Source organism: Scleropages formosus, chromosome 3 (assembly GCF_900964775.1).
Source record: "Scleropages formosus chromosome 3, fSclFor1.1, whole genome shotgun sequence".
Classification (NCBI taxonomy): domain Eukaryota; kingdom Metazoa; phylum Chordata; class Actinopteri; order Osteoglossiformes; family Osteoglossidae; genus Scleropages; species Scleropages formosus.
Genome location: NC_041808.1, coordinates 14459583 through 14475488, shown reverse-complemented (window position 1 = coordinate 14475488; position 15906 = coordinate 14459583). Strand labels below are relative to the sequence as shown.

General features: G+C 44.1%; 1 protein-coding gene across 5 annotated transcripts in view; it reads right to left on the bottom strand.

Annotated features, from left to right (window-relative positions):
- The window catches only part of LOC108935261 (leucine-rich repeat-containing protein 7-like), a 60667-nt gene that overhangs the window by 10348 nt on the left and 34413 nt on the right, over nt 1–15906 (bottom strand). For 4 of the 5 annotated variants that reach the window (XR_003797561.1, XR_003797560.1, XR_003797559.1 and 1 more), the window contains 15 exons: nt 15397–15453; nt 12439–12502; nt 10739–10813; nt 10251–10395; nt 9708–9780; nt 8704–8833; nt 7314–7429; nt 6922–6991; nt 6345–6444; nt 5819–5943; nt 5231–5509; nt 4594–4716; nt 4372–4471; nt 3901–4081; nt 547–2167 (listed from right to left, as the gene is read on the bottom strand). Coding sequence is in view for 1 of the 5 variants with exons in the window: in XM_029250569.1 (XP_029106402.1) it covers nt 547–2167; nt 3901–4081; nt 4372–4471; nt 4594–4716; nt 5231–5509; nt 5819–5943; nt 6345–6444; nt 6922–6991; nt 7314–7429; nt 8704–8833; nt 9708–9780; nt 10251–10395; nt 10739–10813; nt 12439–12502; nt 15397–15453 (3259 nt within the window). In the remaining 4 variants the exon portion in view is untranslated. The remainder of the gene's footprint in view (nt 1–546; nt 2168–3900; nt 4082–4371; nt 4472–4593; nt 4717–5230; nt 5510–5818; nt 5944–6344; nt 6445–6921; nt 6992–7313; nt 7430–8703; nt 8834–9707; nt 9781–10250; nt 10396–10738; nt 10814–12438; nt 12503–15396; nt 15454–15906) is intronic. The other variant, XR_003797562.1, reaches the window with a different exon arrangement.

Here is a 15906-nt window from a genome sequence, read left to right as displayed (position 1 = left end):
TGAGCCAGATTTAAGTCCATGTCCAAATGCATAGTCCAGGAGCTGCCAGGTTCCAGCAATACCCAGTACACCACCAGGCCAGCCCTACTGTGAATACACACACACACACACACACACACACACACACACACACACACACACACAAACACACACAAACACACACACACACAAACACACACAAACACACAAACACACACATTTTCAGAACCGCTTGTCCCATATGGGGTCACGGGGAACCGGAGCCTACCCGGCAACACAGGGCGTAAGGCCGGAGGGGGAGGGGACACACCCAGGACGGGACGCCAGTCCATCACAAGGCACCCCAAGCGGGACTCGAACCCCAGACCCACTGGAGAGCAGAACCTGGTTCAACCCACTGCGCTACCGTGCCCCCCTCTACTGTGAATAAAATTGGTTAATTTTTCTGAACATTTACATTTAAAACTGCTTTTCTTTACCATGGCTTTCTGATGTTGTATCCTTCTTAAACTAATTTTGAGTTAGGGATGACAGACAGTTCATATCATTTTAATTTATCATCCTTACCCAGTCTAGTCTTTTAGCATCTATATGCCTCAGTAGCTGCTGCCTCCAGTCCACTGGCATTTTGTTGTGTTCAGACCACAGCTCATCATCCCCATCATTGTTCTTCTCCATGCAGGTGCTCAGGTTGTAATCTGATGGCATCTTCTCCATCAAGGCAGCCATAGTAGGCCTGGCAGACACAGGTCGTGCATGTGACGCTCCATAGCTTTCTATGCTGTAGCTCCTGGCTGACAGAGGGCGCCGTTGAGCCAGGCTCTTGGTAGGGTATGCTGCTATAGATGGTTTGGGCTCCTGGTATGGTGTGTAGTCACCATCGTACCTGCCAGTTCCCTTATAGAACTGTGATTCAGTCTTGGTGGACAACCTGGCCTGATGTTCCAGCATGGCCTTGGGATGCTGCTGGCCGTAGGACTGCATCTCCTGGGCTTCCACCACACGACGGAAATGCGCTAACTCTGTGGAGCTAACTAAGGAGTCCGCCCTCCGAAGACAGCCTGGCCGCGACCTCTGACTTTGAAACTGCTGACTTGTTGGCTCCTTGTTGGCTGAGGTCTGTGTGAACTGAAACATCTGCTCCATTGGGGGATAGCCCTTGTAGGTCCTGGGGCTCACCAGCTCCTTCGGGAGGGTCTTGCCTGCCTGATTGATGTACATGGTTGTGCTGGGGAAAGGTGGCGGGGCCCTCCTTTCAGGGTTCATCATCTCCATGGGGCCCTGGGGGTTGAAGCTTTGGTCAAAGTGGAAAACTTTCTTTGGAATGGAAGTTTTCTGATCCTCTGAGCTTGGTGTGGTGCCAAAGTCATCTGTGTCATCATCCAGCATGGGGGCGGAGTGGCTGCGTGATATGCTGTGTTCGTAAGGTGGGGGGATGTCTGGCCTGTCCATACTCCCCTGGTTCTCCATGCTGGAGCCATAGCTATCATGTGGGGCATTGTGAACCTTGCAGGAACCAATATCCAGTTCGTCAATACTCTGTGACTTCTTGAACTTTGTCTTCACATCTTTAATCATGGGGTAGAGTCTCTCTGAGCTCTTGCTGATGGTAACAGTGTTCTTCGGGAGATTCTGGCCGCCTTGGAGGTGAGTCAGAAGGTTGCTTTGGCTGCCAATTCTACCTGCATCCTTGGACTCCAGGGCACTCCTGGAGATTGTGCCAGGGTGCTCTCCCATCTGCTCCAGCTGCTTGTGAGTAGGTTTAGGACTGCTTGCAGGGGTCAGCTCCATCTTTGAAGGGAAGGCTGTCCTGTCCTCGAGGGGACTAGGGGTCCTTGTCCAGTTTTGCCAGGGGTTTGGTGGTGGAGGCACTTCAGGCTCTGGCGCATGGAAGGGTTTAGGTGCTTGGTCCATCTCCTGGGACATTGCCACCACCCGCTCCTGCCTCATAAGCGCTCGTCGACCTTGAGCTGAGTTGCTTCTAGGCCCCAGTGTGGGTTTGGCAGTGCTCTGGACCTCCACAGGGGCCTCCACGGCCCCAAAGTCGGTGTTGTCGTACTGAGAGCTCTCGTTCCAGCTGTTGAAAGTGCTGCTGAGGGGCCGTCTCTCAGTGTGCTGCTGCAAGGTGTTTGTCGCCCTCTGGTTCATGAATGGCTTCTCCATGGGTGGGGGGATGGGCTGACCTGGCCTGCAGGTCAGATTTAAGATGTCATTAAATGATGAAAATAACTGCTTGTAAACATTAGCGTAATAAGTAACAATTATTTTTACTCTTTTTATCTAAATTTTGTCATGTTCAGTTACCCAACTATTACATAATCCACGTGACCTCGCAAGATGTGCCAAGAGACACTTTTTGGGGTCCTTCTTACCAGTCGCCCACCTCCATAGTGCCAGTCAAGGGCCTGTTAGCTCCTCAATGAGGTGATGCAGGGGATGCGCTAAGAGCCATGGCATTGGTTTAAATCATTCTCACTGTAGTTGTGTATCTGCAACCTGTAGTGCTGATTTTGTCATTTTTGTGTCCTGTTTTGTTATTTATTTATTGTCTTGTCGGTATAACTGCACATTGTCGTTATATGTAATGTTGAACTGCTGTGCATGAATTTCGTTCAAGGATTAATAAAGAATTGTCCTATAATACAGTATATTAAGATGTGAACAGACAGCAGTGGGTTCATGAGGTCATGTAACACAGCTGGAGGAAAGAGTTATTCATCTGATTCCACCTGCAACCCAGCTGGTCATGAACATCTCCAGATGCAACAAAGGGGCTACCCTTCACTATCTGAACTACCCAGGTGGAATATGTCGTATTTTGTGTCCTCTGTGTTTATATTTGCAAGCACCGTATAGAAAAATTTTAGCTGGTCCCTGACTTCAGAATAATTACCTTTTTGACAATACCAACAGTGACTGTGAATAAAAGGTGCTGCTTTAAAGTTTTCAGAAATAAGAGAAAGTGGGATGGAAGGAAAGATATGGTGAATAAGCAGTAGGTGATCCTATGCCTTCTACATCAACCCGTTTGGAACCAGTCAGTGAGGTGCCACCTCGCCATCATTTTCAACCTCTGGCTTGGAGTTGACAAGCAGTTGTCATCTATGTTTCAACATCAGTAACATACAACTTTCACTGTTTTTAAATTTCTTATAATTCTTCTTATTCTGCTTCTCTAGGTATTAGTGAATTGCATGTGATGCGCAGAGTAAAAGAAGGGATCAAGGAGCTGCAGGTGAGCACCAACATCTCGCAATAGCTCTGACCAGGGTTCTTTACTGGGCTTGCTCATTTATAACATGTTGTAAATACTCCTGCCAGGGCACTCAGAGTGCGCAGGCGCACACGAGGCACTGTTGCACACCAGAGGGAGAGGCTGTTTGCCCAAGTGCTATCTGTGATGTGCTCAGTTGGATGGAGAGAGAAAAAGAGAGAGAGAAAGAGAGAGAGAGAGAGAGAGAGAGAGAGAGAGAGAGAGAGTTCACTGTTGTTCCTGTCCAAAATCTCCTGCTGTTGCCTTCCTTCCCATTGAACTGTCTGGGTTTCTGCGATTTACATCTACATTTATTCATTTAGCAAACACTTTTCTCCAAAGAACTACACAACTCAGAGCAATAAAAAGTGCATTTCAGGACAGATGAAGAGTTATAGACGAAGACATGCAATTCTCGTAGCGGAGCCAGTTTGCCCAACACCCACGTTTTTGTCCACACACATTACATCAGTATCTGCGTACAGAATTGACAAGGAGCCCCCGGCCTGTTCCGTATTACATTCCACTTACAAACGCTAATGTAAAGAGTAATGAACCAGCTCTCTGTACCAATTAGGTTTGTAAGGGACCAACTGTAAGGGAACGCTGTGAACAGTTATGCTGCTGTAAAAACGACAGTAAAACACAAAGTGCCAGTTGCTGCCCACCTGTCTGCCCAGTGGGGTGGGGGCTCTGTGCTCTTTACCACAGGCTGCTGGCCTGCCATGTTTGCCAGAGGGTTGGAGGAACCAGAGGAGGTCTGGGATGGGGAGTAGTCCGAGTATGTGGCTGAGGAGCCACTGTTGTTAATCCCGAGTGTTTTTTCAGCCTCGGGTTCATCAGTTGAGCCTGAAGGAGAAGACAAGCAAGCAGGAGATGATTCCCATTTGGTGCTGCCTTGTATGCAATAATAAATGATGCACACAGTGATAGAATGAATGTACAGAGAACATCACAACAAAACTGAGACATGCAAGGAGAGACACAAGCAAGGGGCGGCAACATTCTGCCACAACGCATTTTTCACCAATGGCCCAAAACCATTTGTCAGCAAAAAGGAATAATGACTTTGTTGAATAACACTTAGCTGTACCTGATGGAGTGAAGTGTGTTCTTTGGACTGGTTTGCTCACATGTACCTGGTTTGTTCTTGCCCAGTAAGATGACCTTTGGCTTGAACATGGGGGCCTCCACTGGCGTTGATCTCATGTCGGAAATGCGAATGTCATTGGGGGAATCCTAACAGACAAAGCACAATCCGTTCTTTGCGTTGGTCATGTATGCAGCTAATGCTCACTGCCTTCATCAGAATCCAGAGAACCAACGACATTTGTCCGACTGTTGGCAACAGAGTATCTTACCTCAGAGCTCTCGGTCAAATCTTCCTTCTCGTTGTGGGCAGGAATGTCAATGGCAGTGTTGTGGCCAATCCCCCGTTCGATGATCTGCGTTTTCTGGTAATCCTGACCTTCTCTGTCGGTCAGCTAGGAGGAAAACAGGCCATGAGTGAATTACATATAAAATAAAATATCCGTAAGACAGAACCCATGTTCATATCCTAGCTGTAGCATCCTTGAGCCAGGTACTTGTCCTGAATTGCTCGAGTGAAAATGGCCCAGTTGTATGAATGGGTAAATCATTGTAAGTAGCTTAGCATCATAAGTTGCTTTGAAGAAAATCATCAGCTAAAACAATAACTAATAATAAATTATTACAGGGGCTGCAAATGTAGACCATATGCAGCAAATAGCAAGAAACTGATTTTATGTGTGTTAAAATAGGTTTAGCAAAGCGCACAGTTTTGAACTCAGATATATAATTTGTTTCCTTTGCAATTTGATCTGCAATTCAGATCTTTTCTGCACCCACACAGACTAACAGACCAGTGGGCTGCAGGTTTCATCAAGTACTTCAGCATACTCTATATAGATGTGCTTGAAATACCCAGCATGAAAGCTGACCCTTACTCACAGAATCTCGGCGGCACGGAAACGCAACTCTTACTGCTAAGTTGTAGCTCGTGGGCTCTCTGCCGGTTTTGAGAACCTTGGCAGCCACCTCCAATTGGGCTGCCATGTCAACGACAGCCTCCTTTGGGGCCATTGGCCAGCCGTGCTCATACTGTTCCTTGGCGTGGTGCTCCATGGGCATGACTGCGGGGCGGATCTCTGGGCCAAGGGCGTGTCCTGCGTGACCCACTAGGGTCTGTGCCGACTTTGCCATGTTCTTCATGTCCTCCGGGTAAGGCGTGGGGTAGCGTTTCAGATTGATTTCAACCTTGCGGGAAAGCGAAAGGCACCTGCCATGACTTGGCAGCCTCTTGCAAGATCAAGGACAAAACCACAAGAATTCAAGGGCAAACTACAAGTGTGTTTGTAAATGTCTTCATAAATATCTTTATATATTTGTAACAGGCTGCCCTAGAATATCCAGATTCCTACAACTGCTTCAGTGTTTTAAGTCCATTCAAAGAGAATACTATGTTCTACACAGCGTCAGAATCCTGCTGCAGAAATAAATTCAAACACTTAGCATCAACAATTACAACTAATTAAACTTGGAGCAGATTTATAAAAATGGTACAACCTTGACTTTCCCAGCACTGTCTTCCTCATCTTTCTTGTCTTCGAATTCAAAGGCAACGGTCATGCGCTTTTGCCTCTCCTCCTCCCAGAGGGCTAGGTTGAAGCTGTCACTGTCTGACTGGTATTCTGCAGGAGAGAGGACGGCACGCAGACACACCACGTCCACATAAGGCCCCACACGTGTATCACACAAACGCAGCTGGGAAGAAGGGAGTTTTCCACTATCATCTCACACCTTCTCTTTAGAAAAACTTAGAAGCCAAAGAAAAACCCTCAACCTACTACAACGTCAGCCTAACTACCCAGCTACTTAAAATGTACTGTTATAAACTACAAAGCATATTAATGTGACATAGAAATATGTGATTTCACTATGGTATAATACATTTTCCTCATAAGATAGTAAGAACAGCTTGATTTCTATTATCACAGCAAGCTCTCTGCTAGATTTGTTTCATAGATGATGTAAAGGCAAGTGAAACATAAGCAGCCATTTGCGTAGCAAGGCTACATGCTTCCAAAACCACCTTCATCATGCCGTGGCTGCTGAGGGAACATGTAGTTAGTGAGGACCCTCTGCTTGGTCTCGGGGTTGGCCTCGGACTGCAGGGGGATGAGTGCCTTGGACTGCAACGACACAGAGTGTTCATTCAGTCATTGTCACTAACTGCTTGTCCAATGCAGGGTCACGGTGGTCCAGAATCTGTCCTGGAAGTGTAGGGTCTGAGACAGGATACACGCCAAATGGGATGCCAGTCCATCGCAGGCCCCGTCGCACACCCTTATTCACTCACACATACACACACTAAGGGCAATTTAGAATCAGCAATCCTAAAGTGAACGTAAAGCCTCACTGAGAGACCTAGGCTGCATTTCTCTTCGTAAAAATGTACTTTATAGCTCTTGAACTATGAACAAAGATTTGCACATGTCTGCATACATCCCTCTGTATACTAGGGACTAAATTAACAAACAGCAGAGTTTCTTTAGCTGCTGTCCTGCATCAGTCATCACTGATATTTGTATAATGTGTACAGTGGCATCCATCCAAGTCATATTTTTACTTGCATGCGTTACATTCGCACTAAGACAGACAATATTTACCTGATTGTCTGATAGCCACAGTGCAGCCAGGTCCTTTAGCTTTGCAAATGTCAGAGGCAAATTCTTCAACCTGTTTGAGAGGAAAAAGGAAAAAAAAATGTAGAAGTGACGGCGGATAAGTTGCCAGCAGAAGCCTGAGCGCATATGTAACAGTATGACCAAAATCCAACAGCAAAAACAAAAAACAGATATCTGGTGATGCATTATTGTGATCCATTATCCAGTATTGTTCCAGTATTTCTTGATTTTCTTGGATTTCCATATTTTAATGGATTTTCCTGCACCATGTATCTATGTGTCCCTTTAAAATCCTGTTGACAGGTCTTGTTTGGACGGCCATTCACACTGTAGAGTCATGTGAGCCATCTCAGGAGAGTCTGCCGGGGGTTTACCTGTTGTCACTCAGGTTGAGCACTCGCAGTTTGGTCATCTGTCCAATCTCTTCAGGCAGGAACTCCAGCTTGTTGGAGCGCAGAGACATGACTGTGACATTCTTGCAGCTCCCTATCTGCACACAGCCAGAGAAATATAAAAAATATCGCTCAATAAATGGTGTCCATGAGGAGCTACTCACGCCACCTTTGCAAGAGCAATTTCTAGTTCACTGTGTGTGCTACAAACTGGAGGTGGATGGTCATCATCAAAGTGTAGTTTAGAATAAAGTAGTCTAAGCTGAAGTCTAAACTGCACAGACCTATAACGCATCCATCGCATGTACTACTGAGGTACTGCGGTAACCTCTGTGTAAAACATCTGGCCTGTGAAATGTCTACAATTGTTTATAAACAAATGTCTCCAAACAAAAATAAAATCAAAATCGCATAATGTCTTACTATTTTGATAATTAGTTGACAGAATTCCATTACTAAGCTCTTTTACGATGTTCTTATGGCTAAACTGTTGCTGCACTGTTTTCGCTGCTGTTTAATATATTGTACTTTGCAGCAATGACTATTTTCATCACCCAGAGCAGCCAAACAAATTTACAAACAAAAAAAAAAATCTCATTGCTTTGTGTATCTGGCTAGCCAGGCTTGATGGGAAGGCATTTGGAGCTGTACCGATCATGAAGAGAGACACAGCGGGGGCTGTCATGATTAGACATAGTTCCCATCACAGCACAGACAGCAAAGCTGGCAAGAGATCTGCATTATTTTTGATTAACAGACACCTCCGTCCAAAGCAAAATCGCACGGCAACCGATTTTACACTCTTCTCCGGTTTACAAGGCTGAATATTTTATTAAGTACTTGTTCTAAAGAGTACAACAGCACATTCCTAGCTGGGATTTGAAACACCAGCCTTATGAACAATTGTCTACAGTCCACATGGTCCCACAGTGTGACATATCACTCTGAAAAGAGTTCTATAATTGTAGTACTAATGATGCATTCCTGATGCGGAAGGTACTTCAGTGTTTAGGGCTGAGGCATGGCAATACGAAGGTCTGCAATTTTAATTTCCTCCTCTTGCTGTTGTTCTCTTGATCAAGGTATTTAGCCTGAACTGATGCACTAAGAAAATCCCACTGTATAAAGGAGTAAATAAGTGTGAAGTTGCTTTTCTAAAATTGTAAGGCAACTTGGGCAAAGGTGTCATTGGTAACAACTGATAATAAAAACAGCAATAACAATTTGAATAAAAAATCCTATGATCCAAGTTAAAATTTGGAGAAACCCACTTGGATTTTGGCAGTTGGCACTGCTCTGTTTAGAGACACGGTCCGTAATGTGTACGGTATAATTGTTGTTTTCGGCTGGTGTGACATCAGGTGGTACTCACCTCTCTGGGCAAGTCTAAAAGGAAGTTTTCATCTGCCGCAAAGGTTCGGAGATTGTGCAGATAGCCGATGGCTGGCGGGAGGGACTGCAGCTCGTTGGAACTGCAGTCAAACTCCTCTAAAAGTGATAAACTACAAAAGGAAAATGGGCGAAATGGAAGAAAATAGTAAAGAGGCGGTTTATTACAAAGATGACATTCAGGGAAATCCTATAAATATTGCTTTAGAAACTGTCACTTTGAATGCATTCTGTATCCAATAATGAGCAATCTATCTCTTGTGTATTATATCAACACCCAGAGGAGGATGAATTAAGCAACGTAGTCATAAAATCTATTTTAAAATAATTAGAACAGTCAAAGCCACATTGTTAAAAGACAGTGTGAACAATCACACTCGCTGATAACACTTGTGTCGCTTCTGTAGAACTGAATGATAGTGAAGGACAAGTATTGTCAAAATGATGAAACATTTTAAACAAGAGCATTTGTTTCTAAACTTGAAAACTAGAAGAGATCATCTGCCTTTAATTTGTCTCAATAAATGGAAAAAGGACCATTTCCACATTGTATGCTAACAGTGTCTATTATATTTATTTTCACCATCCACTTGCCAAAAGAATTTCATGGCAACTAGGATCCGGTCCTGGGAAGATCGGGGCACAGTACACCTGACACACACTTCCAGGGCATCAAAGACCTCACTCACTCACTTACTCACTCACTCACTCACTCACTCACTCACTCACTCACTCACTCACACCAGTGTGAGTTTATCTAAACCACATGACTCTGCTGTGGGAGGAAACCCACACACCAACACAAAGAATACATGCAAAGTCCACACAGAGTGAGCTGAGAAGCCCAGAGCCCTGGAGCTATAAGGTGCCTGTACTACCCACTATATCACCATACCTCGCCACTGCAATTTCACATGAAGGAAAATATCAAAAATACACACATCTACAGTATGTTTAATCACTGACATAATGTCTTTATGCACCTACCTCCCAATGGTATTAGGTAATGAGGTTAGTTGGTTTTCATCTACTTTTAGAGTTGTCAGTTTTTTCAACATTCCTGCAATTGCAAGACATATCCAGGACTGCAATTACACGTTATTAGCAAAATGATGACCATAATATTGCTCATACTCATGTACCGCAAGTTCGTGTGTTCTGTCATTTTTATGGAGCTAACATTTCAGGGGCTGATGTAGGGGGAAAGGGAAAAACTGAAAAAAAAAAAAATCCGAGTACATTTTATTTATACCAGTTTCTCCGGTATGAAATATTGTTATTATTCTGTAGAGTAACTTCTAATACGTTATGACACATTATAGCATAGCTGTGCATAAGAATTCATAGTTCATCATTATAGGTAGCAAAAGCATTAACAGGCAGGCATAATATTACATTACAGTCCTCATAAAACAGCATGACAGGAGCCCTATGTGTTCTGTTTTGAGGTGATGGATTCCGCTGCTGATTTGAAATGACAGGACCTACAGGGGGCAGCGCTGAGCCTCTGCGAGACTCTCAAAGTCTCACCGATGGAGTCGGGCAGCTGCTGGAGCATGTTGGAGGACAGAAGGAGGTCTTCCAGCGCCTCGCATCCAGAAATATTCATGTCCAGGGACTCCAGCCTGTTCTTGGACAAATCCAGGTACGTCAAGTGCTTCAGCTTCCCTATGAACTTCAGGAGCAGCGGTATGGGAGGGTTCAGGGCACAAGAGGACACGTTAGTCATTGACAGGTTTTAAGAGAATTTCAATTTCAAAGTAAATTGGAGACCCGAACGGGCACGATTGTGAATCCTGAGCAAATTTTTACGACAACGCCATCAAATTCAAAGCAACTAAGGATTCTGGAGGGAGGCGGAGGTTCTGGCTGTAGAAATTCATATGATTGTACGGACAGTTATTTAATTAAAGTATTTAATTTTTGCACAGACACAGCACCCTGAGAAACAGGGCCCGGTGCAGAGGTGCTATGAATAAAGTGCGAGGACCGAGATGCCCCAGATGCGCTCCTCCTACCCCAGGCAGCGTCAGGAGGGAGTTGTTATCCATCCAAAGCTCCTTCAGGTTCTGTATGTGTTCCAGGGCCTCTGGCTGAAAGCACAAGGACAGACCTCAAACTGCATCTCCAGCACCTCAAACAGCTCCCCAAGCCAGAAACGATTCTTCCAGCAGTGAGAACATTCGGATTTAAACTAGTGATTCAGCTCATCCCATATTTAAACAATCACAGTTTCAACTTTTAGACATTTAAACAGCCCGATATTTTTACTAAGATCATCCAGATGACACAGTTTGTTTCCGACAATTAAAGAACGATACACTAATAATAAACCATAATGAACACTGCCACACCCATGCCCTGTTGGTATTATTATTTTGTTGCTTAGCTAATAACTTTATCCCTTTATCCCAGATACAATAACTCTTACACAACAAAATTATCAGCAGCTTAACCAGAAGCAGGACCACTTCTTTCACCATGCAGTTCCTAACTGGAAATGAAAAGGTTGGTTTTATTTTTCTATCCATTTCAGTGAGAAATACGCAATTAAAATACGAAAAGAATGACAGTTTTGTTTCGCTCTATATTCTCACCACACACAAAAATTGACAGAGTTAAACGAACGTGAGCGAGTGTATCTGATCACAGGTGGATCACCTGGGACTGAAGAAGCTCTCTTAGAGATCATTTCAACTTCACTAATTCATCGGGTACAGACCGCATAGCTTTCATTTTCCCGATAGCTATGATGCAAGTTTCCAATAATAAGATACACAAAATTTAGTTCTGCAGTGACCATTAGCCAAACATAAAAAGGGACGGCTTTTAAAAAATGGACAGCTGCAGAAAAAGTTTGAAGTCCATTTAAATTAAAACATGACTACCCCGACAATAGGAGATTCCCGGCAGAATAACTCAAATAGGACCGTTAGTTTTAATGGAAATTGAACCATGAAATTACTTCCGAATAATCGAGAAACAATTTTTTAAATGGAGTTTAATCTTAATAAGGCAGTCATTCTCAGAAAAGCTCCCAGCAGATCTCACAGAACAAAGCAGTAAAAGGTGACTGAAGGGTCCACTGCGGATAGTGAATTCTTACACATGAGTTGTCAACGCTAGTTGTTTCCTGTCCTTGCTGACAAAGCTACGCCCCCTAATTCCTGCCGGAAAGAGATTAAACACTTGGCCCGTGCACTCGGCTCCCTGCAAGGATGCAAGTCTGGACCGTCTTTGTGGGTCTGGTACCTAATTTCATCATTGCCGCCATATGCTGACATGCCGCCTTTAAGACTGCAACACGTCTTTGATATTCCCAGAGTGCTGGCTTTTAATTAGGCAGATTTCCTGAAAATCATTGCCACACACACCCAAACACCTGTTTAAGGTTTTTCCAAGTTCCATACACACAGATACCCTTCCTTCCAGTTTTTCTAAAGCATCTGCTCGCTTTTGGGGTTTTCGCTGAAAGCAGCACATAGTCATAGATCAGAGGATCAGACATCCCCAATTTCTGAAGCAATGTGACATGTCACACTGTTCACACACCGCAGGTGAACTTCTAAACTAAGGCTGTGTACGTGGAGTGATAAAACAAGGGCCGTGGATGCAGCGACTCAGACCGACAGGTGCCATCTGCAACGAGCGCATGAGAGAGCCCCAGAGGCCCGCAGATGTAGTGCTACAGGTGTCCCGGGAGCCCATCCCATCTTACCAGTTCAGCAAATTCATTGCTGCCCAGATCTAACCGCTCCAGCTGGGACAGTTTTTGCAATGACCTGTGGAGAGAGAGAAGGAATAGCCTGAGAGGCCTGGCATAAAACCACATTGCACTTGTTCTGCTAACTCTTATGGGTCTCCTTCTGTCTGTAAACCAGGGATGGGGCTTATTTCTCACTCACCAAGTTGAAATGCTTCACTTACTTATTTAGGTTAGTATGTAAATGTTGGTAATGTGCGCCCTTCGTTGCCCGGCGGAATAGTTAAGACAACCCCTGAGGTTAAATTATTCATGCACAATCTTTTGATTCACTGGCTGTTAAATGCTCAGATTATATCACTGAACCAACATACACTGGCTGCTCTCTTTGAGCATAAAAAGAAGTAGTCCAACAGAGCAAAATTTGTCGAATTAAGCAGGCCCGACAAGCGGCTGACATATCAGATATTTCAAGTTATTGATCTCCTTGGGTGATCAGCCTTCTTAGACACTGAGCTGTCCTTATAAAATCTTTCACAGGAAATATGTTAATGAAAATATTGTACCAAACATAGAAATACTGCATATATTCGGTAAATATAATATATATATATATATATACACATATATACATATGCCAGTGTCAGTTTACCTAAATCACATTCCTGCACACACACACACACACACACACACATGCAGTACTGTGCAAAAGCTTAGGCCACATAAGAACATTACATTTAAAGCTATTTATCTGGACAATAGGTGTTTATCTTCTCATGAATACACTGTTTAACATTAAATTAAACACAAACATTGGCACAATAAAAAGTAAAAATTTGTTGTGCTCTCGGAAAACACTGATATCCTCTGAGATGGGCAGAAGAACATGGGTTTGGTTCCCAAACTTATCCTCAAGGCACCCCAACCATTTCATGTATTTGTTAAATTCCACCAGCAGCACACGTAATTTAAATTACCGAAGGAGTGACTGGCTGAACCAGGTGTAATAGTGGTGCAATTAAATGAATAAATGGGTGTATTGGATGGCAGTTAAAAATACTGGGGTGCCCTGAGGAGAAGTTTGAAAAGGCCTAAGCTAACACATTTTGACAGGCGTAAAAATGATAGTTTTGTATCAACAAGGCTATAGTCAGAGAGCAATAACACCCCAAACTGGATTTTCAAAATGTGGCACTCAAGCAATCAAAAGAAATTTGAAGAAAACAAATGAGCTGAAGACAGAAAACAGTGGAATACCATGTCTGCATCTGATGAAATCAGTATTCAAAGGTCACTTCATTAAGGGCAGAAGGAAATCCAGTGCTTGCTCAGCATCTGGCACCAAAGTACATGCTTTGACAGTGCAAAGAAGTCTTAGAAAAATGATCTTGTAGGGCATGCTGCAGCTAAGAAACCATTCTTGCGGAGAGGCAACAAGCAGAAGAGGTTACGGTATGTGACCCGTGAAGCATCGAGTGACAACCAACGCCAGAAAGTCCTATGGAGTCTAAATTCAACATTTTTGTTTCACGAAAATGCCAGTATGTCAGAAGAAGAGATGAAGAGAAGTACAATGATGCCTGTCTGCAGTCCTGTGTGAAGCACGGTCATTTTCTGGAGGTGCTGTTGGGCTAACCGTGTACGGACTCTGGTCATAATCGATGTAATGCTGAGTGCTGAAAAAGGGGAAGCGATTGGAAAAAACCTCATTTTTCAGCATGATAATGACCCGAAGCTCAATGCAAATACATGGAACACTGACACTGTAAGGCTGAGCACCTCAGACCTCGACCTCACAGCTGACCTAACCCTGACCTAACTGAAGCTGAGTGGGATCACTTGGATAGGGAAAAGAACAACAAGGAGCTGAAGGCAAAAGAAGACATACAGCACATCCTGCGCAAAATTGTAAAAATTTTCCATAGGACTGCTTACAATATACAGCAGTGTACCAAAGCAAATTGCTTTGTAAGGGAGACCATACAAAATACAGACTTGTCTTAAGAATACAAGAAATTCTAGTTCCCTTTATTCTATCAATGTTTCATTGTGTTGATTCCAGTGTTATATAATGTTTTCATGAGCAAATAGTCTTAAGACTTTTGCTTGCATACACACACATATATGTATATACACACAGAGTGCAATGGACTAACATCCTGTCCAGGGTGCACCCTGCCCAGCCTTGCGCCCAGTGATTCCAGGACCAGCTCCAGATCACCGCCACCATAACCAGGACAAGTTGGTAACGAAAGAGAGTTAGTGATCATATATATCACACCTGTGAAAAGTGTGTGAGTGTACCTGGATAACCTGGGCAATACTTGTATGGGAGGGAGCGCGGTGGCACGGTGGCGCGGTGGGTTGGACCAGGTCCTACTCTCTAGTGGGTCTGGGGTTCGAGTCCCGCTTGGGGTGCCTTGCGGTGGACTGGCGTCCCATCCTGGGTGTGTCCCCTCCCCCTCCGGCTTTACGCCCTGTGTTGCTGAGTAGGCTCTGGTTCCCCGCGACCCCATGTGGGACAAGCGGTTCTGAAAATGTGTGTGTGTGTACTTGTATGGGACAATGTGGACAGAAGAGTGAAAGCAAAGCAAGCCACCTACACCTCTGGGAACTGCTGCAGATTTTGGAAGACATGTCCTCTCATTCTGTGACCAAACTTGTTAACTATATGCCTTGCGACAAAAACCAGTTTCCAGCAAGTTTACTCACACTTTTGACAGGTACAGTATATGTTCAGCAATAAAAATATAATTTAGAAAGTGTTAGATCACGCCCACAACTCTGTAATACAAATGGTTGCATAAATGTTCAAATAAAAATGTCATTATGCAGTATATCTCCCGGAACTAAAACGAAATATTTCACGGAACTACTGTATATGCTCTTAGCAACATTTACAGTACCACAGTCCACAGTAACCATTGTGACGTTAGCAAAGACAGGTTAGCATGAATGAGTCAGAACACTCACTTTGGCAATGTTTTGAGGTGATTTTCTCTGAGTTCCAGAATGCGCAGTTTCGATAATCTGAAGGACAAGCGGAAAATTGGAAATAATTCCAAACATGTCAACAAACAGTTTAAACTCTGATCAGTTTTAACTCCCACATGCAGTACCTTAATACCTGGTATTTGTTGTGTGGAGATTGTGTTTATCTTTGGTGCATGTCAAGCATCACTTTTCATTGCCTAAATGTCTAATCTTAATTCCTGGTATTTGTTTGATAAAAGAGCATGATGGTGGCTCAGCGGTAGCTCAGTTTCTAAGTTCTCCCCCGTGTTTGTGTAGGATTGCTGCGGGTACTCCGGGTCCCTCCTACAAACTGTACACATGAGATGGCCCATCCGGAGAGATACCTTGCCCTGTGCCCTATTATCCCCAGCGATGGCACCGGAGTAACACAACCTAACCGGATAAAAGGTTACCGACAACGGATGCGTATGACTTAAAGCCAGCGTCTATAAAATGTGCGCGTCGGAC